This window comes from Podarcis filfolensis (assembly GCF_964270895.1).
Source record: "Podarcis filfolensis genome assembly, chromosome: 17".
NCBI lineage: Eukaryota > Metazoa > Chordata > Lepidosauria > Squamata > Lacertidae > Podarcis > Podarcis filfolensis.
This window is the reverse complement of record NC_139621.1, coordinates 2,928,441-2,954,797: the sequence shown is the minus strand read 5'-3', so window position 1 is coordinate 2,954,797 and position 26,357 is coordinate 2,928,441. Positions and strand designations below refer to the sequence as shown.

Sequence of the window (26,357 nt, the reverse complement as noted above, 5' to 3'; positions counted from 1 at the left end):
CAGAAACGCCCTAGTGCTAGAAGAGGATGAGGGAAAGATCTAGTTTCACAGACAGAACCTGGTTTCCAAAAAAAGGAGGTCTTTAATTCTTCAAAATAGCACAAAAACGACAGATACGCAGCACTAGGGTGAGGGGGAGCGGAGGGGTGGACAGCCATGGGGAACTCCTAGGAGGACTGTTCCTGTCTCAAAGGAAAATAAATGGGGTAGGAGAGGAGGGCAGGAAGGATCTTAGGGTCTGAACAGGAAGGGGACACAGCGAAATACATTATAATACAAAAGACCAGGGCACAGAGCAAGTTGGTGGGGAAGGGGGTCTGCTCCTGGGTTTGTTTGCTATTTTTTGGAGGGGGCCTGCTTTACCTGCCAAATCTCTTTGACAATGGAGAGGTAGGACATAGCAGTCAGTGCAGCTGTTTGCTTTTCATTTTATAGCCTATTCCCCACCATCTCTGAAGAATAAGCCCTGACTGCTCTTCTCCCTTCCCCTCTGTGGAATGTCCAGAGAGGCAGCGAGTGGAGGGGGTGTACATAGTCCTTTGGAGTGGGAGGAAACCTGGATCCCTGCCCCAGCCAGAGGGAAAGCTGTACTTCAACAGGCAAAAGTATTGTCCAGCAGTCTTGTTCCTAGCTTATCACCCTGACCTTGTGGGGTCAGGTTCCATCCCTCCAAAATGTCTCCCCCTCCCCCCTAAAAAGGGTTTTATATAAAACGATGGAGAGGAATGGCTAAGCATTTTTGCCTAGACATGCCGCCTTGTGGTCTGGAGAGGGAAGAGCAGAGGGAAAAATCAGCTTGTGCTGTTAGAGGAATTGCTGCATGTGTAGAGAAGAGGGGGTGGGTTGAAGCCACAAGCGCCCTGGGCTGAGCATTTGAACAGCTGTTGTAGAATGAGCTGCATCCCCCCACCCACCCCCAAAAGTAGCTGCATTGGTGGTCCAACCACCTCCCGCCCCTCCCTCCCTTCCCAAACAGTAGAGACTCCTCTCTCTCCATTACCAACGCAGACACTAAAAACTAAACTGAGGGAGAGGGTCTGTACAGAGGCAAGAAATGGAGGCAGGGAGAATAACCCTCCCACCCCCAAGACACAGGATGCTGGGGTATACAAAAAGAACTTCATTCCTGTAACTGCAACTTGTAAAAAACCCAACAGCCCCCCTCCCCCCATAACAATTTCCCCCTCCAAACCCACCCCTAACATCAGCGTCCATGTTAAACGGGGCAGCAGCAGGGGGCAGGGGAGGAACTCCAGTCCTTCTTCCCCCTCCCTAGGCTGGGGCATGGCATGGCATAGCATGGCATGGCACAGCGATGGCCCCTGCTTGGGGCTCCCTCACTTGAGCCTCTGTGTCCTCCACCCCAAGAGTCCAGCCCCGTGGTGTATGAAATGTGCTTTCAGCGGTTCCATCTTCCTCCACACAAAGGGGCGGCTGACTGGCTGGGGGTTCAGGTGGAGGCTGTGGAGCAGGCAGGAAGAGGGGACAGCAGGGGATGCCCTTCACTGCCCATCTGCTTTGGGCTTCTTTGGAGCGGTTTTCCTGAAAGAGGAAAAGAAATGTGTTGGGCTCATGAGCCAAATACTAGGCTAGGCCTGATGCACAGATTCAGAGATTAATTCCTAAATCTACATCTGCATAGGTATGTGTGCTCACTCTCACTCAAAAGTGAATCTCTCTCACCTTGGATTGCCTATGCAGAACCGTTCCAGGAAGAAGCATTTCCACTTGGCAAGGAGCCCATCTTGTGGTGCCCTCCCACCTAAAAATATCCTTCATGAAATGCTCTGTCCATTTGTGGCTGCTGGTGTCCATCTGTCTCGAAAGACAATGGAGTGTGCCTCCAGGGGTGAAGCCACACCGCTGCACTAGCAGCACTAAAGTGACCTCCTCAGGGTGCAAGCCTGGTCATTAAGTACGGAGGTCCTGGGCTGCCCAGAGGACAAGACTACCCTCTTGGCCTCACTGATATGGTCCAAAGGAAAGCAGAGTACCAGCCTGGCTGCAGGAATTGCCGGAAGGAAGTGTACAAGCACCATCCAAGCGTCTTAGGGACTCTACTCCAGATTTGTACAGGGTTTGCTCCTTAGCCTTTTCTTCTCCCAAATATATTCCACAAAGCAGCAGAGGTTTAGGATCAGTTTTCCTTCTCCTAGATAGGCTCCCTTCCCAGGTGGACGAGCCCCACCTACCCCTCACGTCCCTCTACAGCACGTGCAGAAACCGCCTTCTTGACTGCTGGACCCACTATTGCTCATCTGCTCAATCCACCGGAGCCTGTCTTCGCAAGCAGGGAAAGTCCCTGACTCACTGAGGATTTGAGACCCATCGGCTACCCTCACCTGATTTAGCTGGCCAGTCGAAGCAGTTCCTGGGGTGTGGCCACTGTCTCATGCTGACAGCTTCTAGAAGCCACAGGTGAGAGCTGATTGCAGAGTGAGGACCAAAGGTGAACCAACTACCCCGGAAGGAGCACGATTTGGCCCCTATCAGAGGTACGACCTTCCCCTAGCACCCCATACACCCAGGCTCTGCCCATTCACAGCACACAGAAAAGGAACTTGGACCAACTGGGTTAAGAAATAGGAACTTGATTTGACCCACTGACTCCAGATGTCCCTTTCTGTACACATTCCTTCCCCTCTCCCACTTTGACCTGAAACACAAACACTGCATGACTTTCCACTAGGAAATACTCACAGGTCGGGAGAGGACAACGGCCGCTTGTTGGCTGGTTTTATCATGGAGCCATCCTTACTGGATTCTGTGAAGAAAAGAATGTGCTGCATATACTGGAGGTGCAAGTCCCTATCCAGAGCCAGAGCACACAGCAAACTTGGGTACCAGATGCCAGCTCAGGTACTTGCACACAGCAAATAGCCAGAGATTAATAGTCCAGAGGGCAGCCCTATTCTCCTGAGACAAGCTGGAGGTTAGCTATGCCATCAATAGACCTCCTCACAACTGACCATTATCCATAGCCATGTTGCAGCATACCAAAGAAGAAGGGACTTTATACAGTTATAAAGTGTGAGCTGTCTTGGCCAATACTATGAACACCACCCAGTGTGACTTGCCAACAAATATGCTTAACCATTCTCAAAACATGTGATGAATTACAAGAGAAATGGGGGACAAAAATGTCTGCCCAAACCTCAATTCATGGGTTGGCAGTGTCTTGGGGGCAGGAGAGTGCGGTCCAATAAGGTTATATTGCAGGCTGGAGTTGGTCTGCAACCCTTTAATTGGCCAACCCTGAGAATCACCTAACCTCAGAAAGGTCTAATTTGACATCCCAATAGGCAGAAATATGCAATGGTGAGTAATCCTTTCCATTACGGGTCCCAACTGATTCCCCCCCCCCCTCATCCTCTCAACTGATGAGTATTCTTGGCCTCAGTTCAACCAATGTAGTGGAACGTGTTCCACAACGTAATGTTTTATATAGAGTCTAACTTTGTACATAACCCACATGTCAGACTGCCCACCCAGGCCAGTCTTGTCTATTTTGCCTAGCAGTGGCTTCCCAGTGTCTCAGGCAGAGGCCTTTCAAGCCACCTGCTACCCAAAACCCTGTTTTTAACTGGTGATGCCAAGCACTGAACCTGGGACTCGACCGCTGAGCTTTCACATAGTAAGTGGCAAAACAACAGGTCCTGCCTCAAGCAGTTTACAATCTAGATTTCCCAGTCTGAAGTGGCACTTCTTGAGCTGCCCTTAAGACTCCCAAGCTAGGAGCAAACTGCCCACTAGATGTTGGGTTATATATGTCATGCATTTACAACAGAATGTGGAACATAGGCCATATACCTGAGAACTTTGGGATCTTTTTTTAACACCCACCCACACATCCTTAGGAGTATCTCTCAGCCACACTGGTGGTAATCAATTGAAGCCAATACAATGCAGTGGTGGTGGGAATTTTGCAAAACCCTTCTGTCCCTTTTAAACTAACCACTCAACTCTCATGCCCCCTAACATCTCAACAAAAATACTCAACCTGAGATAAAATTATGCAGATATATTTCATTTGCATAATGGGCTCAATATTTTAAATGTAATAGTACATATACACAGTCGTACCTTGGCTCCCAAACGCCTTGGGAGTCGAACGTTTCAACTCCCGAATGATTGAAAACTGGAAGCGAGTGTTCCGATTTTTGAACGTTCTTTTGGAAACCGAACATCTGGTGGGGCTTCCACAGCTTCCGGTTGGCTGCAGGTGCTTCCTGCAGCCAATCAGAAGCCGTGCTTTGGAAGTTGAACATTTCAAGTCGAACAAACTTCCAGAATGGATTCTGTTTGACTTCCAAGGTACAACTGTATACAGCACTGAGAGAGACCAATGGGTCCTGGTAATTCCTTGTTCCTTCTTCTGTAGATGGGGATACATTTAAGAGAAACTGCCTTATGACCTCTCCATGAAGAAACAAGATAACAGGCTAGATGCTTTCTGAAGCCCTTCCCCAAATTCCTATCGCAGCAACCACTCACCTTGCAGCCACCGGACTTGTGTGGCAGGGCCGTAGCCCTTCTCGTTGCGGGCAGCAATGCGGAAGATGATGGCAGGCTTGGTTGTGTAGTCTATATGGGCATTGGAGAGACTAGCTGATTGCACCAGGCATGAGGGGCTGGGCCCACAATAAACTCGCATGAAGGCCAGCTGAGCGGGGGCTGCACTCTTCGGTTCACCTGCCTGGGCACTCTGAATGGCCAGGTACACAGAGTACTCCGTGATCTTCCCAGAGGTGACAGAAGGGGGCTCCCAAGTCAAATGGGCTCCATCTGGACTCTGAGAAAGATACACACACACACAACAGATAGATTGAGGATTTGGACAGTTGGCTCCCAGTGGCCACACTGGGGTAGAGGCATTAGCTAAACAGGAGAAGCAACAAAGGTTGCCCCAGCTACCCCAGAACAAGAAGCTGATATAGCAGGTGACTGGCAGAATGAAAGAGCACTGACCTTGCTGATTTTAATGGCGCATGGTGCTCCAGGGAAGCCAGGCAGACATGTCTTGAATGCTGAAATTTCACTAAAAGGACCCCGGCCACAGGCATTGATTCCTGCCACACGGAATTTATAAGCAGTACCAGGCTGCAGTTCCTGCTTCTTGAGTTGAGAATAATCGGGTATGGTGCCCGAGTCATCCTGCAGGGAGAAGAGCAGTGAGAAGAGGACTTGAGGACCACCTTGATGGTTGTAGGAACAAAGGATGAGAGACATGATGGCAGCAAAGATTTGAATCTTCAAACTATGTGCATCATTAGAAGAAAGCAAAGGATAGGTGAAGGTCACTTACTTCTGTGGCAGGCGCATCATCAGGAGGCAGGAAGTAGTGTGTCACCATCATGTTGGTTGCTTTAACAACACCCACATCAAACCACTGATTCTCTTTCTTCACAACCACCTTTGGAGGCTGAGTGGGAGGTTCTGGTTTCTAAACAGGGTGGGAGAACAGAGGGTGAGTTCTGGGAAGCTGAAAAAGAACTTTCAATACTCTCTGTGAGGCTTCTTTCTTGTCTGGGGTGATTGAGGTAAGGATTGGGTTATATCTCCCACTGCCTTGGAAGGCAGGGAAGCAGCACAATTAAATTTTAGCTTAGTACCAATCCCAAAGGCTCCTCCTCCCGTCGGCTGCCAAGCCTTAGACAGGCAGAATGCTGAAACTGTCTCCCTTTGGAGGCAAAAACCATAGAGAAAAAGAAAAAAAAGGGGGGGGCAAAGGGACTTCTGGAAGGCCCTGGCACTAGCTGAAGGACTAAGGTACATTGACTTGTGAGTTTGAAAATGTATAGTGCATTTCATATAGAATATGGCTTGGATGCCTTATTAATCTGACTAGAAACTTCACAGTGAGCACTCTAAGTTCCCTTTTCTTCCTGGGATGACGAAGGCATCCAATAAAATGGGATTTGTCTAAGCTATCCTATTCAAGGAGGGAATCGGGGAGAAATCTGAGCTGTGGATGGCATCTGCTGCAGTAGAACTTATAGCATGCTTGTGCCAAAAGATGCATCTGTGAAGGCGAAGGAATCCATCTTGCAAATGCAGGGGTATGGAACCACTTTTGTCCAGCGGGCCAAATGAAAAAGTGGCCAATTATTCGCAGGCCGCATCTGACAGGTTGTGGGGCCACCACCTGTTAATGCAAGCGGAGGCTGCAAAATGCCACTAGGAGCATACAGCATAGTATTCTGTGAAAGCAGGAGGAGAGAAAAAAGCAACAACAGAGAAGGAGATGCTCAGAAACCCTTCTGCCCTGGCCAAAGGCAGGAAAAGAACTGATGCAGTGACTGCAGGACCAGCTGAGCCCAAAGCCTTTCACACATCTTCCCAGCCTTCCCAGGCAATGGGGAACATAAACCATCCTATCCTACTGGATGCCTTGGTCACCCCCAGATGGAGAAACCAGTATCTCTCTACCCCCCCCCAAATCTCTCCCCCTCTAGACCCTCCTTAGCTTACCACTGGCGCTGCTTCAATCCCATTGGCAACCTCAGTCAGAGCAGCTGCCGCCTGCAGCTTTGCTGGGCTGGCCGCTGCCACCACTGGCTGTGGTGCCACAAAAGTATTAGAGGGAGCAAGGCCTGGAAGAGGAAAATCATGTTCAAAGAAGACAATAATGAAAATTTCAGACCTTGATTATTTGTCCTCCAAAGCATCTCTCCACCATTAGAGATGGAGAGTAAAGCACAAGTTCCAAAACCTAATCCCACCTTAACCAAGAGACCCACACCACCGAGACTGGAAAAGGGCGGAAGGTGTCCTAAGCACTAGTCTCCGCCCACCTGGTGCCCTCCAGAGGAAGCTGGATTCCCACCAGCCCCAGCCACTGCAGCCAAGGGTGAGACCTGATGGGACATCTTTGGAGGCCATCAGCTTAGGGAAAGGTTGGGTGTGAGACCACCCCCCGCATCAAGCAGCAGTCCATAGCCTCCTGCCACCAGAAGGCGGAGCGCCCCCACTCTACAGGACACATATGGCACTACTTACTCTCTGTGGGCGTAGGGGGTAACAGCCCAACTGTACTCGTAACTGCACTAGCCAACTCGTTGAGGCCGTTGCTCTCACTGGCAGGGTCGTTGAGGCTGTCAGCAGGGGCCAGGGCTTCTGTGGGCAAGTGGGAAGGCAGCGGGTGCTGAGGTGGCTGTTGCTGAGCTGCCGCAGCGGCTGCCGCTACTGCCGCTGCCTGAGCTTCCTGAAGCTGGTGCTGCTGCTGCACGAGGGCAGCCAGTTCTTGCTGGGTGAGCACAATGGGGATGGCGGTGGCCTGGCCCTCAGGGCTCTCCGAGGCCAAGTGGCCGAGCTCCGCTTGTGTTGCCGCTGCTTCAGATGTATCCATGGCCTCTCCAGGACCTGCAAAAATGCCAGAGGATGGAATTGGAGGCAGAACAAGGTTGCAGGAAAGATATATGCTCCACTTACGCAAAGCAGAAGGGGGGGGGCAGGAGGCTGTGCCCCACCTCAGCTGGGTGAATAAATATGTAGGGATGACTGCAAGCGGGACACTCCCTGCCCAATAACCCCAGGGCCAATTGGAAGAGAGATGAGATCACTCACCCATTACAGCCTGCTGGGCAGCTTGCAAAACTGCTTGTATGGCCAGGGCTTGGGCCTCTTCGGTAGCAGCAGCTTGGGCAGCCGCCTCTGCAGCTGCAGTCACTGCCAGCTCCTCCGGCGTCAAGCCTGTCACCATGAGTGTGGTGGTGCCTGCCTGGCTCTCGGCCATCAACTCCTGGGGCAGTGCCAACTGTTCTACTTCTGAAGGTGGTGCTGGTGCTGGAGGTGGCGGTGGAGCAGGAGCAGCAGCAGGGGTCACCTGAGGCACCACCACCATGGTGACAGGCTCCCGGGCAGGAGCTGCTGGTACTGGTGGTGCCTCCACCACAGGCGCTGGGAGCTCTGGCTGGGGAGCAGCTTCAGCTGGTGGGGTGCCTGCTGTCGGTGCAGCGTGGATCTGCTCCTGAGGCTCAGGCGCTGCTGCCTGCATCTCCGCAGGAGGCTGCAGTGGTTCAGAGGCTCCTGTAAGGGAATCTGTACTGGTGGCAGCTGGTGTCTCAGCGGGGGGACTGGCCTCCTCCGCAGGAGTATCAGCCAAAGAAGAAATGTTCTGCAACAAGTAGGAGATGGTATTAGTAGCCTAGATGCTGGGGATGCTGGACCTGGCATCAGAAGGCTGGGCGATGGAAAGGCAAACTTGGCATCATCTTTGGAGAATTTCTTTACTGAGTATGTCTCTGCCTCACAAGGTTTGCTAGCAGCTTTTAGGCAACTTGCAACATTAAGGCAGAATTGCTTATGCTGGATCAGAATGAAGGTCCATCTGGCCCAGAACTTTGTAGCTTAGTCAACCAAATGCTTTTGGGAAGGTTAGAAGCAGAGCAAGATGGAGCCAGCCATTCTATCACTTGTCCCTAAAAGGCCCCAAGCACAGCATTTCTGTTTAACAGTCACGACTAGGCATTTCAGCTCCCTGTTCTCTGGTATGTATTTCTTTCTCATTTTATTTCTCTTACTTTTGAGGAATGAATGCTGGTACCCCTTAAGGATCTTTTGGCATGCATTTGGGGTAGAGTGTATTGTTATGAGGAGCCAGAAATGGAGCTTTACAGGATATTAAGTTGTTCACACACAAATGTAACATGTAGAATGATAAAAAATAAAGGAAGCAGCAGGAATTAAAGCTTAGTTCCCCACATTCCTCTTCATTTTGAGTTCAAACTGAGAGAAAGATCAGGGACTGGATCAGCAAACCACCTAGGGGCAACTCTAGGATCAGAAAATGATGCACTGGGAGACAAGGTTCAAGGAAGGCTCCAAGGAGGAACTGTGCTGCTACTGCTGCGCTTCTCAATGGCCACCGCCAACAGGCCGAATGAACAAATGTTTCTCTAAACTCCATTTGTATTGCTGCGTATAAAGTATTAGCAGGTGAGCATATGAGGAATGGGGAGAGGAGAAGCAGGAATAAAAAGGCGATTCTCTCCTCCACGCTCCACCCTAGTGACCACTCCCTTGTGAGCCCAGAAGGAGTGGCTCAGTGTTGGTGAGTGTTGGAAGTTCCTCCCTCCCTCAAAGCCCACTGTGGGCCTTAGAGCCTCAACTTCTGGCATATCCCATGGAATAGATGAGGGTGGAAGAACAAGTTTTATTTCAAGCCCAGTTCTGGTTCTGTGGTTCTTACCGGCACAGAGGGTCCTGGCGGGGGTGTTGACTGTGTCACGGTGGTGACAGCCCTGGGCAGTGTGGAGGCAACGGTGGTTGTAACAGTACTGGGGCTACTGGCAGCTGGGCTCTCAGTCACAGTTGACTCAGGTTCCCCCTGTTGGCCATTGGTGGCAGGTGGCTGGTCTGCAAAGAGGAAATGGTTATGCAATGAGAACAAAGCCACAACTTTAGATTCCATTTGCCTGTTCATGTTCTCCAGACAGCAGTAAACCCAGACTTAGGTTCCTATAGAAGAAGAACCTATAAGGCAGCCAAACTTGCATCAAAGCTGGTGTCCTCCAGAGCATTTTTCGCAGACCTCTGAATTCTGAAAACACATTTTCCATGAACTTGTCTGCCAATGATTTTTATGTGTGTTGCAAAGGATTTCAGGGCAGTTAGAAAAATACGTATGCTGTTTCTCCAAGGCACTGTGGGCTCTCAGCATTATTCTATGAGCTGAGAACGTCGCCTGGGGTAAGCCCAACACTCTTCTGAAGAAGAGACGCCTGCCATTACTATTTCCCCCCTGAGTCCCTGACAAAACAGTTTTCAAAACACCTGCTCTTTAGAGATGCAGGACTTATTTCACTGACTGCATGAAAACAAGGGTGCCAAAGGTGGTGCAAGAAGCCCAGTCCTGCTCAAGCAGGAAGAGGTACTTGATTGAGGAAAACTGAATGTATAAAGTTAGGACAAATGACACAGGGACCCAAGCAGTGCTCCTGGTTACTGTGACACCATAAGGTGTCACAATATAAAGCTTCCAGAGATCCCCAGGGTCCCCCCCCCCGCAAGCCCCCCCCCTGCCCGAAAGCCACTGGCCCAAGGCATCCAAATGCAAGATGGGAGCAGGTGCCTCTCCAGAGTTCCTCTCCTGCCTGATCTCACCTTGATTGGACCCCATGGAGGAGGTGACAGTGGTGGCTGTGTGGGTCGTTCCAGTCTCGTGGGTCTCACAAGGAGGATTTGAGCACACTCTGGCGGTTGGGTTCTGAAGTGGTAATCCTTCAGTACCTGGACTTTCTCCCTCAGGGGCTTTTCCTGATTCAGAGCCCCCCACTGGCAAAGAGGTTGAGCTGGAAATGTGGGTGCCATCACCTCCGGTGCTGGACGTCATAGTAGTACTGGTGGAGCTTGTCTGCTGTGTTTCACAGGGTGGAGCAGCAGGAGTTTGCCCAGCACCTTCACCCTGCCCTGCGCCCATGTTTGATGTTGTGGTGGTTGCTGTGTTGGTGGTGCCAGTCTCATGAGTCTCGCAAGGTGGGTTGGAGCACACTTGCTGCCCTACGCCCATGCTGGAAGTGGCTGTTGTAGATGTGTTGGTGGTGCCTGTTTCATGAGTCTCGCAAGGTGGATTTGAGCAAAGTGGCTGTGAAGTACCCTGGTTTGATGTGGATACAGTAGCTGTGTTAGTGGTGCCCGTTTCGTGAGTCTCGCAAGGTGGATTGGAGCACACCTGGGGGCCTGAATCCTTGGCACCTGTTTTGCTGGTCTCGCAAGGTGTGCTTGAGGGGGGCAGCATTGAACCTGAATCGGGCAATGCCGGCTGCACTGTGCACAGCTGCTTTGTAGGCAAATCTGCTTTGGCAGACATGGTGGTGCTGGTGGAACAGGTCTGCTGCGTTTGGCACGGAGGGTTGGCGGATCCCACCCACTCACCGTCAGGCTGCCCTCGGCCCATCAGAGACCGAGCCGTAGTGGCAGTATTGGTGGTGTGGGTGTGATGGGATTCACACTGTAGGCTTTTGGGGGCTGGTAGTCTTTCGCTGGCCTGCACTGTGCTGGTGGTGCCAGAGGCAACGCTGGGCACACCAGAAGCTGAAGTAAAGCTCACCATCCGGACTGCACATGGTTGCTCAGTGGGCACATCTGCTTTTGCCGACATGGTGGTGCTGGTTGTATTAGTCTGCTTTGTCTGGCATGGGGGGTTGGTTGGTTCTTTCTGCTCACCATCAGGTTGCCCTCGGCCCATGTTAGAGGTGGCAGTGGTGGCTGTGTTGGTGGTTCCCGTCTCATGGGTTTCACAGGGTGGGTTGGAGCACACTAGCTGACCTGTGCCCACAATGGGTTTCACTGTCATGGTAGTGCTAGTGGCACTAGTCTGGAAAGTTTGGCATGGCGGATCTGCAGTTGTCTTCTCAATCCTGGAGGTGGTGGCTGTATTGGTAGTTCCAGTCTCATGCGTTTCGCAGGGTGGGTTGGAGCACACCTTTTGCCCAGCACTCCGCACAGTGGTGGCAGTGTTGGTGGTGCCTGTTTCGTGGGTCTCACAAGGAGGATTTGAACATACCCGCACGACTCTCCCATTGGGCTGCAGCCCACCACCCTCTTGCCCCTCACACACAAACTGCACCTGGGTCGGCCCACCCAAAGTGCCCACTACAGTTGTCGTGGCTGTGTTGGTGGTGCCCGTTTCGTGTGTCTCACACGGTGGATTGGAGCACACCAAAGTGACGGTGCCTGGCTGTGCGTCTCCCTGCCCTGATTCAGCAATTGCAACAGTAGCTGTGGGCTGCTCTGTGGTAGGCGAGGCCAAGATAGAGACGGGCAAGTCATGCACTGGCTGGGCCTCCACGCCGCTGGGTGTCGTAATCAGGGTGACTTGAGTAGGCTGGGACACAGGCTAGAGATAATAAGCAGAGACCAATACACACACGTTAGAATAAACACCTCGGCCAGGGACTTTTTCTGCACCGTTAAAAAATAAGTCTTAGAACAATTTTACAAATTACTCAGAATGAGATGGTAGAACCACACCAGCTCAGGATGCAGTTGGCAATTATGTTTTTGAATGCTTCTCAGTATATAACGGAGAACTATTTAACATAGTACTCTTCTCTACAGATAGAAAAAATTAGTTTGTGAGGAGTCGTCAAAAATATAACCTCCCCAACTCATCTTGAATCTGAAGAACTATAGTCCATAGTTCTATCAACTCATTTTGTGTAACTTGTATAGCAGCCTTGATCTTGCTTATAGGGAAAGTGGACATGAGACATGTTAAGAGGCTAGTTCAGGTAACCAATGGTCTGCAAGCCTCCACCAGGAGAGGACAGACTGCAAATCTTTCCTGCAGCATCATAAATAAGCAAGTTAAGGTGCTGCAGAGCTTAAAGTCTGTCCTCCTTCTTGCTTGGCCTTACAGATATAATAGCAGGCCAGTGTTCAGGGAAGCTATAATAACCCAAGGACAATGAATTCTGCAATAGGGTTTTATTGGGTATTATAAACAAGAAGAATGTCTCTCTCTCTCATGCACACATACACACTTGACATAAAGCTCACCTTGGGGTTTCAGATCTTGGACAAGTATTTGCTAGACCACAGCTGCTGTAAATTAAAATACTGGGGCCATGAGAACAGAGGGAACCTTCGTCCCAGGGCCACTAAACCAAAGAGAACCGTTTCCCCCCTGCTTAGTTCCCAGGAACTGGTTTACAGGACTACGTTGCACTGAACACAGTGGGCTGTATCCTACTGTGTTGTTCAGCTGAAGGGAAGGCTTCTTTCAGCACAATGGGGAAGAAAATAATTTCCAGTAACTCCCCCTCCCGCCTCTCCAACCTCCATAAATATGCTCCAGAGAGTTGAGGGACTGATAATTGCTTCCCTCCGCATTTTGCAGACAGAAGCCTTGTCACCAGCTAAGTGACACCCAAAGGTTCCATTTGGCTATCACAGCTAATAACCAACAAGAGAATCTATGAATCCGTCTGTTCCCCTTTTGAAGCCACCTTAGCCAGCAACCATCTTGTTACAATAGTAAGCACCACAAGTTAATTATGTGTTACGTGAAGTACTTTGCCCACTCTGGACCCCTGGGCTCATCAATTTACTGGGAGGCCATGAGGACTTCACATTTATCAGGAAACAACTCCGCAGAAGCTCCCTCTGACCCACTCCATACCTGCATGGTGATGGTGGGAGTGCTCAGCCCTCCTGCTGCTGTCAAGGTAGTCTGTGCTGCTGAGACCGTGATGGCAGCTGGGTTGATGACCTGGCTGGAAAGTGTGGCAATGGTGCCCAAGGTGGTAATAGGTGTCGCCAAGGAGGCATTGGTATTGTGTCCCCCAGTCCCAGCTAGGCTGGTTGAGACTGTGCCAGTTACAGTGCCCAAGGTTGTGACACCTGGAAGAAGACGGAAAGGTTGTGATTGGTATCCTCCACAGTGTGCTGGTTTCAATGGGTCAGAAACCCAGTCTGTACCCCCAGCAGTAAACATGGGTTTCAAGGGTCCTGATCAGTGTCCCATGAGGCTGCTTTTCTAGGGACATATAGACAGCACAGCAGCAAGAAAACAAAGCTGGCAACCAAATTTACAGCAAGCACAAGTCAAGGTGTAGCCAGCATTCTACCTAACAGGCAACTTACCCTCACAGCTGCTGGGGCTTCATAATGAAAAGCAAATGCATTAGCCTAAGTGTCCAGCCTATTGCTCCTGCCCCCAGGCCAGCACACTCACCTGTAGTTCCTTTCACCACCAAAGTGGTGACAGTAGGCTTGACAGCAGACACCGTGACAGGGGTGACAAGCCGCACTCCACCCATAGGGACTGTTCGCAGGATAGTGCCAGGTTGACCTGGGGCTCCTTTAAGTACCACCTGGAAAGGCACACATTTGACATGTTAAGAACTCGAGTTGCAGCTCAGGACAACGCAGCACTCAGTGCCCTCTCATCTAACTAGCTGATTCACCTGTGTTACACCCTGCTGCCCATGACTTGTGGTCAGCTTGGGTACAGCCGTGATGATCTTGGCAGGTGTCCCAGTGCCAGAAGTCATCACTTTTGTGGTGATGATGGTGATGGGAGACTTGATCCCAGGGCTACTGGTGACACCTGAAAAAAAGAGGCAGAGCTGTAACACGGAGGGAGCTTTAACCCCTTGGGATAGAGAAACACTGAAGTGCTCCTGAAGCCATCCTAAGAGTGATCCCAATGGCTGCTGCACTTCCCAGCATCTTCTAGTTCCGCTACCCACCACCCAGCCAGTGCCATGGAAGTACTCAACTCCCTACCTGTGGCACCTGACTGGGTAATAATAGCAGACATGGGGATGGTCTTGATGATGGTTGTGGTGCCAGGCTTTGTTGTATTTGGAGAGACACTGCTGATGCCCAGAATGGTGGGCTTGGTGCCTGTACCGCCTGCCTGGGAGCTGGTGATGATTGTGGTGGGCTTGCCATCTGCTGAGGTCACCAACTTTAGGATAGTGCCAGCAGGCAGGGGCCCTTTGGTCTGGAGAAACAGAGAAAACACAGGGAATAAACGATGCACAGAACAAGCATCCCAATATGCTTGCACTCAACAAATAGGGAGGCCATACAAAAACCCCTGAAGCTCTAGAAGAGCAAGAACCTAAATTGTTCACAAGAAGCAAGTAACAAAGGCCACCATGGAACAATTTGTGATGATCAGAAAAACTTAATATTGCTTTCGGTCCCTACAAGTATATGCCTAAAAGTGTGTTGAAAATTAATGAGTGTGCCTCAGTTTGCACATCTAAAAGTGTGGTTGGAAGTAGCATCAACAGTCCAGCAAAGTGCTCTTGGGCTGGGGATATATATGGCAACCAATCCTATGTTGTAAGTTCTTACCTGTATTATCTGGGTCACAGGGCCACTTGATGCCTGGCCTGTCACAGCTGATGTCTGAACAGGTTTAGTCTGAACAACTGACATCACTTTACCCAAATTGGAAATCTGTCAGGAGAAAACAAGATTGGTTTGCCCCTGACATGTCCAAAAATGAAGGGACTTTCTCTTATCACTCTTCTCATCCTTATTGAGGAGAAGCTGGGTTAATAAAGTAGCTGGTAAACCTTCATCAGTAGAGAATACTGAGGGAGAGCAGCAGCTCACAAATGCTAAAGGAAGGAACTGTCCTGTACAATTGCCTACTTTCATCTAGAGTGGAGTGTTTAGTGGGCTGAAAGATATTATCTGCTCTCAGCTCCGCCCCCCCAACTTGGATACTTACCAATGCACTGCCTCCAGGTACCGAGATGGGACTTTTCACCAATGTGATGGTCTTGGTCACCCCTCCCACCACAGTAGTCATCACCTGGGCCTGCTGTGCTACAGTGACAGTGCCAGACTTGTGCACGGTGATGATGGGCCGAGTAGGTGTATTGGTGGTGGACGAAGATACCGAGGTGCCAACCTGAGCGGCGGCTGTCTTCAGCATGCGGGTTGCTGGGTTGCTCACCTGCATCAACATGGCCAACATGAGAAAAGCAAAGATCCCTAAGAGCAGGGGTGGGAAACTTGCGGCCCTCCCAATGCTGCTGGACTACAACTCCCATCAGCTCCAGTCAGAATGGTCAATGGACAGGGATGATCCAGTAACAGCAGGAGGAACCAGCAGTAACAGCAGGAGGAACCAAAGGTCCTCTGCCCTTGCCTTAAGCCCCCCACCCCCTTTTTTAAAAAGGGGCAACCAGGAGGCAGAAATCTAGGGTTTCATTCACAAAGCACAAGGAGATGTTGCCCTCTTGCCACCTGCTGTGTGCAAAACTGGTTGCAGGCTAATGAGCCAAACAGCCTCCTAACAGAGAGTATGGTGCAGATACTCACCATGACGGGAGAAGAGGCAACTTTAACTGTGGTGGGTAGCGTGGTGGTTCCCGGTGAAACAGCAACAGTCTTAACTAGGGTTGTGCCAGCAGGCACACTCAGCATTGTAGGGGCTGAAGATGGTGGAATTTTTTGAGTGGCAGCAGCAGCAGCTGCCAGAGCAGCCATGCCACTCATCTGGGGGCTACTGCCAATCACCTGGAAGGATAGAGAAGAGTGTCAGGAAGTTAATGTCCTGAAGTTCTTGTCTTAGGACAGAGAATTAGTTCCTTCCAGCACAGCCCCCCCCCCATTCTTTTAAGCGATACTCACTGTCCCTTGAGTGTTCTGCGTGGGTACCACCATACGCACTCCGGCCGGCAGTGAAGTAACTGTCACAGGCCCCTTCCCAGCCTGCCCTGCTGAACGCACCGTCACCAATGGAGTCCCCGTAGTAGCTTGTGGGCCTGTCACCTTCAGCACAGCTGGGACAGCTGCCAAGGAAGAGGACAAAAACCAAAAGACATGTTTGTGTCCTAGATTCCTAGTTACTGTGATGGTTCTCAAGCTGGCTGCCCTCGCAAAAAGCAGACAGTTGGCATGGATAGTGTACATTTTCCTTTGATCACTTGCCCCAAGTGCAGTAAGTAATATCCCAAGAACAGCGTCCTCCCCCTTGAACTGGTGAGGAAACATATACGCATCGATGAAGAATATGGAACTGGAAGCTTATTTTAAAAACAAAAATGAGGGCCTTAAAAGCACACACTGTTCAACGCAGCTCCGCTCCTTCCCGCTTCCAACTTATGTCCCCTTATGTGATTCACTGTTAGGCAAACAGACTCAGATATTTTTCTGAGAGCTCCCATTGGGGGGGTGGGGGTAGACATTGACTTAAAAGCCCCAAATACAGACTAGGATTTGGCTTTTATGCATTTCATTTAAAATATTTAGACCAACACACCCTACACTCAAAGATGCACATGCTAATAATCTTAAGAAATAAATGTTATTTTAATTTTGTTGAAGGTGTTCTGCTGTTCCTCCTTTGGGAGGTCTTTCTAAAACCTGGGGCTACTGTAAAGAGGGCCCTGCGGGTGGAGCTGCATGGCTCTTTCACCAGATGTTAGTGGGAAGAAAGTGTGTGCTCACAAAGATGCCTGCTTCCTGGCAAGGATGGGATGGGGTTTTACTTGAAAATATAAAGAGTCCTGTGCTCCCTGCTGCCCTCTAGGATTTCCCGTTTACCTTGAGGACGAGGAGTGGCGGCGGTGGCAGCGGCAGCAGCAGCAGCAGGCACAGGCATTGGGCTGCTAGGCACAGTAGGCAGCACCTGGATGGTGGTTGTGGTAGGTGGGGCGGCGGCAGCAGCAGCCACGGCACCAGCAGCAGCTGCAACAGCTGTGGTCTGGGGCAGCAGGGTAATGCCCATTTGTGCCAGGGGCTGCACTGTGGGGACTGGGGCAGCTGCAGCTGGAGCGGGGCTCTTGGGGGGGTTGACAGGCACTGAGGGCACAGGATTGGCAGCTGGCGAGGTGGCAGCTGGGATGTCATACTTCTGGAGCTGCAACAGGTAAGTGTCAGCTGTTGGGACAGAGCCCCAGCTCACTTCCAGGGAATTGGTGTTGGCACGAACCAGCTGCACCCGTGAAGGCGACGGAGGTTTCTCTGGAACAGAAGAGTAAGAACAGATGGCATTAGGAAGAGGACGATGCAGGTACCCTGCAAAGGGAACTCGATCCCATCACATTCCTTAGAGAACCTTTCCTCTAAAGCTATTCCATACCATTTCACACACTTACTCCGGGACACTACTCTAAAAGCAAGGGCAAACCAGTCCAGCCCCATCAACATTTTCTTTTTAGCTTCCCAGACCATTTTGCAGCAGCAGCAGCAGCATAGGTGCTGATGAAAAAAGGCACCAGCATGCAAGCAGCATTATTGCCTTGGCTTGTTTCTCTCCATGGTCTAAATCTTGTTCACCTTTTCCCATTCTAAGACCCTTTTCAGGTGAAGTTGGAAGTTGGGGGAGAATAACAGTGCATATACCAGGAGGCTGAAAGAAAACAATGCCAGCCAGAGGTATCTCTCTACTGTGCTGATAGTTATGGATACAGGAAAATGTTCCTTTGAGTGAAACGGAGCTCTCCTTCCCATTTCTGCAGCAATTGGTGGCAATTTCTTGACAACATCTGACATAATGCCAGGCAAATATTGGATTTAGTTTAAGAGCAGAGGAAAAAACTCTCTCTCCCCTAGGCAGAAGTGGCTGGGATGTGGTAATCTGGATCTTTCCCCATAGGAGCAGTGCCTGAAGGGAATGGCACGTTCCCTCTTGAGTCACAGAGCATCCACTGGTGGAGGGGACATGCAAAGACTCAGGAAAGTGCAGGGGACTGGGTGTGGAGGGGCTGCTGCCTTCTTTATTGCTGTAGGGATTTTGAGGGACAGAGGAGTGAAAGCTGGAGGGGCGCTTCAGGAAATGATTACAGGGGAAAGGATATGGTATAGGAAGGTGTGACAACAGTGTAAGAGAACATCTGAACCCTGACATGTGCATACTGAACAGAATGGCATACAACCGTGGAAGAGGAAGTGAAGAAGTTCCATTCCTACTTTTGCGGGGGGGGGGGGTTGCCAGAAGCTTCCTTCATCCCACCTACCAGTGGGTCTGGAAAATAGTGACTGGAGTCTGGAGTCACTATGCCCACTGTTTGGGTGCTAGGTACAAATTAAATGTAGTTTGCTAGAGTAAGAAGCCAAATTCAGATTGTCTTTTCAGTCTACTACAAACTAAATATACTGCAGACTCCCTGCAAAGCAGTACAAGAGGGAACCAGAGCAAACCACCACATTCTCAACAATCAAGAGAGATGCTGATAGTAAGGAAACACCTACATGTTCAGAAAAGTAATATTGTAGATCACGCCCAACTGCAAATGGAGGAAGAGCATGCCTGAATGCTTCTCCACCCTGCCCCCCGCTGCCAGAAAACTAGCTTGTCAAAATATAGTCACCTTCTCCTAAAAAGCTAGCTGTTCACAGGCAAAGAACTTCTCATGTGGAGGGAATTCAAGCAGATGAATTATGTTTATTACTCCAGACTGCAAGATGGCACTACAATACACACCACCTGTTTGTTGCCCCTACATTAGAAGCTCCTTGCATGTGTAAAGTTAGCTTCTTGGGGACAAGGCAAGATTAAATCCTGCTTCCCACAGTAAACATGCAGAGGGAGAGAGCACTCAAACATGCAATTCCCCCAACAGTGTCTACTTCTGCCAATTTGCATAGATCTAAAGTCTCAAAATCTCCACCTGTTCTATAATGCCCCTGCTCCTACGTTGAACCCTCTTACCTGTCTCAAGGTACCATAGATCCTTGCAGCAAACCTGGTTATTCCAAGCTTTGCGGTACCCATCACGGCCACTCCAGATGTACAAGCGGGTATTGATAGCCACAGCACAGTGCCCAGCTCTGGCCCGTGGAATATTGTCCTCTAGTGTGTCCATCAGAATGGGCTCCCAAGCCATGGAGTCTGTGCAAAGGCAGAAATACACACAGAGGCGATCAGACAGGAAAGGACTGGAGACAGGCGGGGGTGGGGGGAAATGAAAGAATGTGTAGGACATCCTCCCACATACCAAGGTTGAGGCAGGCCAGGGTATTTGTGCATTTCCATTCTTTCTCATGTGTTGCCACTTTGACATCATCCATGACAAGGGGTACCCAGCCTCCAAATACATACATCCTGTCCCAAAGAGAAGAAATTGTGATCAAAAGTTGTGACAAGACTAGGAATTAGGCTTTCAAAAGCAGTGAGAAATCAGGCTAAAGAATGTCAGAGACAGGTCTTACTTGTTCCCAATAGTTGTGGCTGAATGCAGACTGCGTGGGAGGGGAGCCACCCCACTCAGGGTGGGCTTGTTCCACGTTAGAGATTCTGAGGGGAGAAAAACACAGCAAAGAGATCACTCCACCTGCAGTGCTTGAGCCTGCCTCCCAGCCTTTCAAGATGCTGAGGCTGGAACTAGCATCCCTGTCAGGGCTCAAAAGACCCACTCTCTTCTAAGTTGGTACCACAAACGCCACCTCAATCCAAAACAAAGCAAATAAACCATTCCTGATGCTGTTACCAATGTCAAGGGTCCAGAGGTCACCAAGACGACAACCACTCATGCCACCGTATATAACTAGTTTGGACTTCTTGTTGTCCTTCTCTGTGTACACCACAGCAGTGTGGGACTCCCGTGGCGGAGGCAGTACACCATAAGTGATGGGGATGTCCCAGGCTACCACACCAGAGCCTGGTCGTAGCTCCAAGATATAGAGGTCATTCAGGTACCTGTAATTGGGGTGGGGGCAGAGACAGAAAAACAGAAATGAAAGCCAGGCCAGGCTCTTCTTTGCTTCCCAACTGTGTACCCACAGACACTACCCAGGCCTTTACAACCCCCTTCCTGTAGACAGCACAAGCAATATTTTCTCAAGAATTAAAGAAAAGTGAGGTGGGAATGAATAATTCGCTCAAATTCAACAACACCCCCAAGACCAGTGGTTCCCTTGCATAGGTCCCAGTTATGGAAATACAAGTGAGAAGCTCCAGTCCAAATTGGCAGCAAAGTCGTTGCACCTGGAGCACTACAGCTTGATCACGACACAGGGCAAGACACAAACACTATACCTGGGAATGTTATTCTTAGGGTCTTCACTGTCATTGGCCAAGCCCCCAAACAGGTAGCATTTGTTGCCCACCAATGAGAAGCTATGGCCAAGTCGTGGGCAGGGTGGGGGCCCATTCTTAGGAGTCTTGGCTTTCAATCTCTTCCACTCCCAACGGCTGGCCTAAAACAAAGTGCCATGTGGTTAAAGCAAGTGAGCAGTGCAGGATTTATTTTAAAAGCAGAACATCTAAGCAGCAGGGAGAGTGGCTGGGAAGGAAAGGAGCACAGAGAGAAACTTCTAGAAGTTAAAAACTTGGTAGCCCTCTGCTGCTTCTGAGACTAGTGGCCCAATACAGTAGCTACAGGAAATAATGTGGGTGAATCAAAAAGGTAGACCAGGGTCTGACTTCCACAACTTAGCACTGTGTCAGTAGTACTGTGCAAACCCCTTGCTTAACTTTCAAACCACCCCCCTTCCTGAACTGAGAACAGTCTTATGTCCTGCAGCCACTCACCTGCAATTCATAGAGGTCGTTGCTGTACTTGCCATACTCCACCATCCCCCCAAATACCAGCAGACGGGTTCCGTCACAAACGAAGCCATAGGCCGCACAACCAGGAGGGATGTCTCCCCGCACAGCTGGGATGAACCACTGGTTTGTAGCTAAGAGACAAGCAGAGGGGAGTCAGAAGGGCTGCCTTAAACTCTGCTCAGATGCAAGCAGGGCTCAGACCTTGAGCTGCGGAGGCACAGATGTGTGAATCTGGCTCTTCTCTCCACCCTCCTGGCTCCCAATCCACCACGTAATGAGAGACCACCACTTGATTTGAAGACCTAAGCTGTCTTCATGCACTCACTGCAGCAGTGACTTCCGTTGCCTCCAGACTGAGGATGTCATGATTTGTAACAGAACCCCTTTCCTTGTCCTCTCCTGGCATTTAAGCCCTACACTAAGCACCCCAGAAACAGGAAAACCTCTCAGCGAAGAGGCTTCACCTCTGTCTGGTGAGAATGAAATAAAGGAAGTACTCTACTAGCTAAACATCTTGGCCACAAAAGCAAATAAGTCAAAATGAGGGAGGAGGCATTCCTTCCCAGTGCTCCTGGTGGATGCAGCACTTAGCAGCACAAGGCTTCTTCCAGCCAGAGGAACTGTTTACAGTGAGCAGAGCGGGAGGAAGCAGCCTATCAGGCAAATCAGAGAGAAGAGGCAACTGCCAATCAGGAAGCTGCCCCCACCCCTCCTGCCCAGCTCTCCTTACACTGCAAGACTCCAGTCACAGCAGCTCTAGGGGAGGAAGAGACAGACTCCCTTCCACATGCACTTGCAAACCCAATGCAGCTTCAGGCCACACATTTATTCCTGCAGTGAATTTAAGCTGCAACCCTACTTAACGAGTCTCAATGACCAAAACCTTATTATGCTGGAAGGCCTACCAGAACTACCCAAAGAAGGTTACACCAACCCAGCACCTTCACCACTCTTAACACCTCGCTTTGACAACTAGCCAATGCTTCCAGGAAGGTCTCCGAACATCACTTACATTTTGTTTGCCTGCAAAGACTGATTTTGCAGTACAAGAAGCAGTAGCATGAGATGACTAGGATTGAAAAAAGTTTGAAATTAAATTTAACACTTCTGCTAAGGAAAAACACTTTGCATTTCCTGAGCTTCTTGAAGAATTCTTCCTTCAGGAGGAAAAAAATGTCTTAAGCCTTGTTATCAGATCACTCAGATCTCTGTGTTTCAAAATATCCAAAGTTGCTTTTTGTTTAAAATGAGGACTCTTCTCTATTTCATATGAGTAACACAAATGAAGGCACAAGTGTCAAAATCTGCTTCACTGTAGCAGAGAAAATGTTCATACTAATCCCAAATTGTGCATTCTAAGCTAGGAAGTCCACATAACCCATAGATCAGGGACAGAGGAATCACCATACTGTGCAGGAAACAACTAGGCTGAAGACACAATGATGGTATGGTAACCCTTTCAGACTAAATAGGGACCTTCTGATCCAGAAAAGGAAATAACCTTTAATACTGTTCAAAATAAAAACATTGGTGAAGATTACTTCCAGAAAACCCTTCCAATTAATACTCAATTTGGTAATCTTTAGAGCTAACCTCTTAATCTACTGTTATTTTTGTAATTTAAAGAACTCAGATCACGCTGCAAGCTTACACTGGCAGGCTACATGTCCCTAAACTAATCCTGGTATATCACCTGGGCTGAAAGCCTGCTGGAACAATGGGTCTGGGAAAATGAATTCACCCCCCCCCTTTGCTGCCTTGCAAAAAAAGGAAAAAAAGAGTGAACACCAATTGTGTCTTCCGAGAATGCGTATATAATGCCCTAGCTGAGTACTAGGAGCTTCTGAACAACAGAGGCCCACCTGCCCCATCCTTACATTTTGGCAGGAAAACAGAACCAACATCACAATGCGCTCACATGCAGCTTCGTTTGAAGAAGCCAACAGACTCCACCCTGAGCCCAGACTCCCAATAAAGAACAGGAACAGTAGATCATGGGTGGGAATCTGCTTGCAAAAAGTGACTTTTTCTGTTAGCACTCACTGGGGGGGGGGGGCGGCGGGAATTAAAGCCAGCCCTGGGAAGGGTTTCAGCAAACTTCAATCTACAACTGACACTATGAGGCGTAAATGTTTCCAACTCTTGACACTGGAGATAAGGGTCTTTGACCCCTCCCAAATGGCTACAGGGTGGAATGTTCCAGCATTTGCTCTGAACCCACCACAACTTTCAGAGGCACTGTACTGCTGCGCGCTCTGTATTTGAGCAAAGATACCAGACAACAAGGGGTTAAAAGCTGCAGCATTTGAAAGTTGAATTTTTCCCGCCAAGCCCTTGGGGGAAGAAAAGCTTCTCTGCCAGCGCCCCCCCCCCCCCCATGAATGCATGTGGGAACCAGGGTGTTGACATTGGGAGGAGGCAGAAAACATCTCACAGCTACCTCCAACACACTAGGGTTAACTTGAAAGTAGGCAAGCACTTGTGTCCTCAGGGTACCCTGAGCTGCATTCTAAGCTGGGTGCACTGGCTTCGTGATAGACAATTCTCGGGAATTTGTCTTTTTCAGTCAAGCTGGGGCACATCTCTGTTTTTGCCAGACCACGCAGTCTCCCCAGTCCCACTGAGACTGATGATTGGGGCTCATGTGGCTGCAACAAGATAATCCATTTAAGATATGTTGCCAGTGGGAGATGAGCTCCCCTGCCAACATACCCTGATACGCCCTCCTGCACCCCCAAAGTTCAATTGCTCCTCTCCGGACACCAACACAGAGGAAGAAAAGTTCCTAATGTAAAGCCCCTTGACTTCCACCTAACAGAAGACTGCTACAACGAGAAGACTCAAGCACATGCCAATTATCACAGCCAAAGGGCTGGAAGAAATTTAACCGCGAAGGAACAAGAGGGACTTTACAACTACTTCACCCTTCTAGCTCTCCTACCTCCATTACCACACATCCTACTATATCAACTTGCAGCTTTGGGGGAGCAAGAGTTAAACAATATAGCAATCTTAGCAGCCTAAACCTAAAACAAAAGTGGGAGTTATACATACATATATACATACATTTACACAAGATATCAGAGTTTTTACTTCATGCTTTCATGGAGAATTACAAGGCTTTCTGGGATCTATTATAAGCAAGTTTTTCATGATTTGGCTACAAATGGGGGTAATGCCCTCACCCTATGAACACCCTAGACGCTGTTGCCCATTCACCCCCCTTACCTGTGTTATAGACATGCAACTCATCCACGATGCCCTCGTTGCCCCCTCCGAAGACCACAATCAGCTCTTTGATGGCCACAGCTCTGTGCCCATGTCGGGGCCGAGGCACGGGGCCTGACCACCCAACCACCCGCTTCCAGCGGGGCTGGAGCAGCCCGGGGGTGGTCCCGCCACCTGTTGGGGAGCCCCCACTAGGGACAATAGCAGAGGCGGCAGCCATGGAAAGCACTTCCCAAGTAAGTCTCCTTCCTAGCGATCAGTCCTCTAAAAGCGCGCAACAAAGAGGCAACCCTATCAGTTTTTATCTAGAGGTGGTTTAAAAAAAGGAGCGGGGGGGGCACTCTTCCAACCCACATGCACTCTACCTCTTTCGAGGTAAGAGTGGGAGTAGGAGACACGGCTGCTTCACTTTTTTTCCAGGGTGGTTGGTCAAAACACCCGCCTTAAATGGGGCACAACACCCCCCCAAGTCCTCTCTTGACTACTACTGCTACAACAACCCTCACCGCGGAAACTAAGCCGGAGTCACTTCCTTGCTGCAACAAACTACTTCGGAGTAGTTGTGAAAATGAGATGCTGAGAAATGTATACCCCCACAAAAAAAGAAACTATTGGAAAAGCAAATACCTATTCTTTTCTTTCCTATGTGGGGGGAGGAGCGAGGTTGCTGCCCCGAGAGCGAGCGGAGGCGCCCCTTTGCGGAGGAGCTGCTAACCCTCCGCTCCTCGAGTTCGGATCGCCTGGCGCGGCCCCCCCGGAATGCAGCCTCCCTATGGGGCAAACGCCCTCCCCGTGTGGCAGGGAGAGGGGTGGGGGCCGAAACAAAAACTGCCTCCTAGTTGCCTCCCCACTTTCGAAAAACTATTACCAATTGCCCTTCCGAGGGAACTACCCCGCGCGGGGCAGTTACTCCACCCCGCCCGCAGCAGGGCCCCTCTGCCGCCCCCCTCCGGCCCCCGCTCAGAGCCCGGCCCTGGGAGCCGCCATCTTGTGTTGCCCGGACGGAAAATGGCGGCCGCAGGGAGGGAGAAGCCGCCTCCCCCTCGTCCCCCCCACCCGCCGCGTCTCCCCCTCCGACCCTGCCTGCCCCCGCGACCCGGAGCCCTAAGCCAGGCCTCCCTCCCTCCGCCTTCCAGGCGCAACGGGCCGCTCGATCCACCCCCGCTGTACGGCACCGATGGGCAAGCTGCGGGCTCCAGGCGCCTTCACGCCGCCCTGGGAGCCGCCATCTTGCGCCTGTGAGGAGTCTCTCTTCCTCGGCAGCGGCGATGGGCGGGGCCACGGCGAGGTATCCGTACGGAACCCCTCCCACCAGGGCGCCGCCATTTTGAGTGGGCGGGGCAGCCTGGACACCGCCATCTTTGTGGACATTCGGGCTCCGCCTCTTTTCTTTTGCGGGCCTCGCTTCGTTTGTGCGGGAGACTGCGCGCCGCATTTTCATCGCGCTTACTCTTTTTTTAAAAAAATAATTTGTAAATTTAACGCGAGTCGCCGGAGCCACTTCTAACAATACGTTGTGTACCTAGATAAAACGTTTATGTGGGCGTCGCCATTTTGAACAGGAAGCCCCGCCCTCTTTGCTGTTTTTGGGCGAAAACAACAACTGCCCCTCCTCCCGCCTGCAATTGGCCTCCTTGCTTACGCCGGCCACGAATGCTGCAGGGAGGCTCCATACGCTTCCCTCTCCTATAGCAACCCCGTGGGCGCCGCCATATTCGATAAAGATGAAGGGCCTATCTTGCATAAGCACGTGAACGCTCCTCCATGAGAAAAGAAATTTCTGCTCGCAGTGCCAATGGCGGATGCAGCGGATTCGCGCCAGACGTTTAAAGCACGTCCAGTGCACTTATAAAGCGCGTGGCACTCCCTCCACCCCGCAACTCCCAAACACTTCATAGTTTAAGGGAGCCGAGGATAGCCGCCCCGTGACGGGAAAACTACAGCTCCCAGGAGTCCTTGGGGGAGGTCGCGTGCTTTGAATACATGGCGTGGCTCTGCCCTTTGAGGCCTAATGGTCCATGTCAGTCCCCTCAACCACCTGCTGGACCCACCCACCATTGGTCGCGCCCCGGGTCCCGGCACACTGCCTTTTGCTTTAAAAATGCTTCGCTTGCTTTCGCTGCATCTTGCCCGTTTCTGAACCTCATTCTGGATTTAATTACTC

General features: G+C 50.5%; 1 protein-coding gene across 2 annotated transcripts; it reads right to left on the bottom strand.

Moving 5' to 3' along the window:
- Positions 1–62: 62 nt before the first annotated feature.
- HCFC1 (host cell factor C1) lies at positions 63–25,217 on the bottom strand. 2 transcript variants are annotated; one of them, XM_083592353.1, is made up of 26 exons: positions 24,194–25,217; positions 20,948–21,096; positions 20,453–20,613; positions 19,905–20,113; positions 19,627–19,711; positions 19,413–19,519; positions 19,127–19,306; positions 17,017–17,436; positions 16,102–16,262; positions 15,790–15,987; positions 15,194–15,421; positions 14,812–14,916; positions 14,233–14,452; positions 13,911–14,053; positions 13,679–13,817; positions 13,124–13,344; positions 10,105–11,839; positions 9,191–9,357; positions 7,567–8,116; positions 7,000–7,362; positions 6,472–6,593; positions 5,306–5,443; positions 4,969–5,154; positions 4,495–4,792; positions 2,701–2,764; positions 63–1,542 (listed from the first exon to the last, which is right to left on the bottom strand). In XM_083592353.1, exons 1-26 carry the CDS (start codon positions 24,411–24,413, stop codon positions 1,503–1,505), a joined length of 6,609 nt encoding a protein of 2,202 aa, XP_083448479.1. In that variant the 5' UTR covers positions 24,414–25,217; the 3' UTR covers positions 63–1,502. The 2 variants fall into 2 exon arrangements, with proteins under 2 accessions (XP_083448479.1, XP_083448480.1); XM_083592354.1 differs by having other exon boundaries at positions 24,821–25,216.
- Positions 25,218–26,357: the final 1,140 nt, after the last annotated feature.

Excerpts from the sequence above, each read along its gene's own strand:
- HCFC1 (XM_083592353.1), bottom strand. The coding sequence starts at position 24,413 with ATGGCTGCCGCCTCTGCTATTGTCCCTAGTGGGGGCTCCCCAACAGGT. Across the intron at positions 9,358-10,104 it reads CTCCATGGGGTCCAATCAAG|ACCAGCCACCTGCCACCAAT; the intron begins GTGAGATCAGGC and ends TCCTCTTTGCAG. Across the intron at positions 2,765-4,494 it reads ACAAGTCCGGTGGCTGCAAG|AATCCAGTAAGGATGGCTCC; the intron begins GTGAGTGGTTGC and ends TTTTCTTCACAG.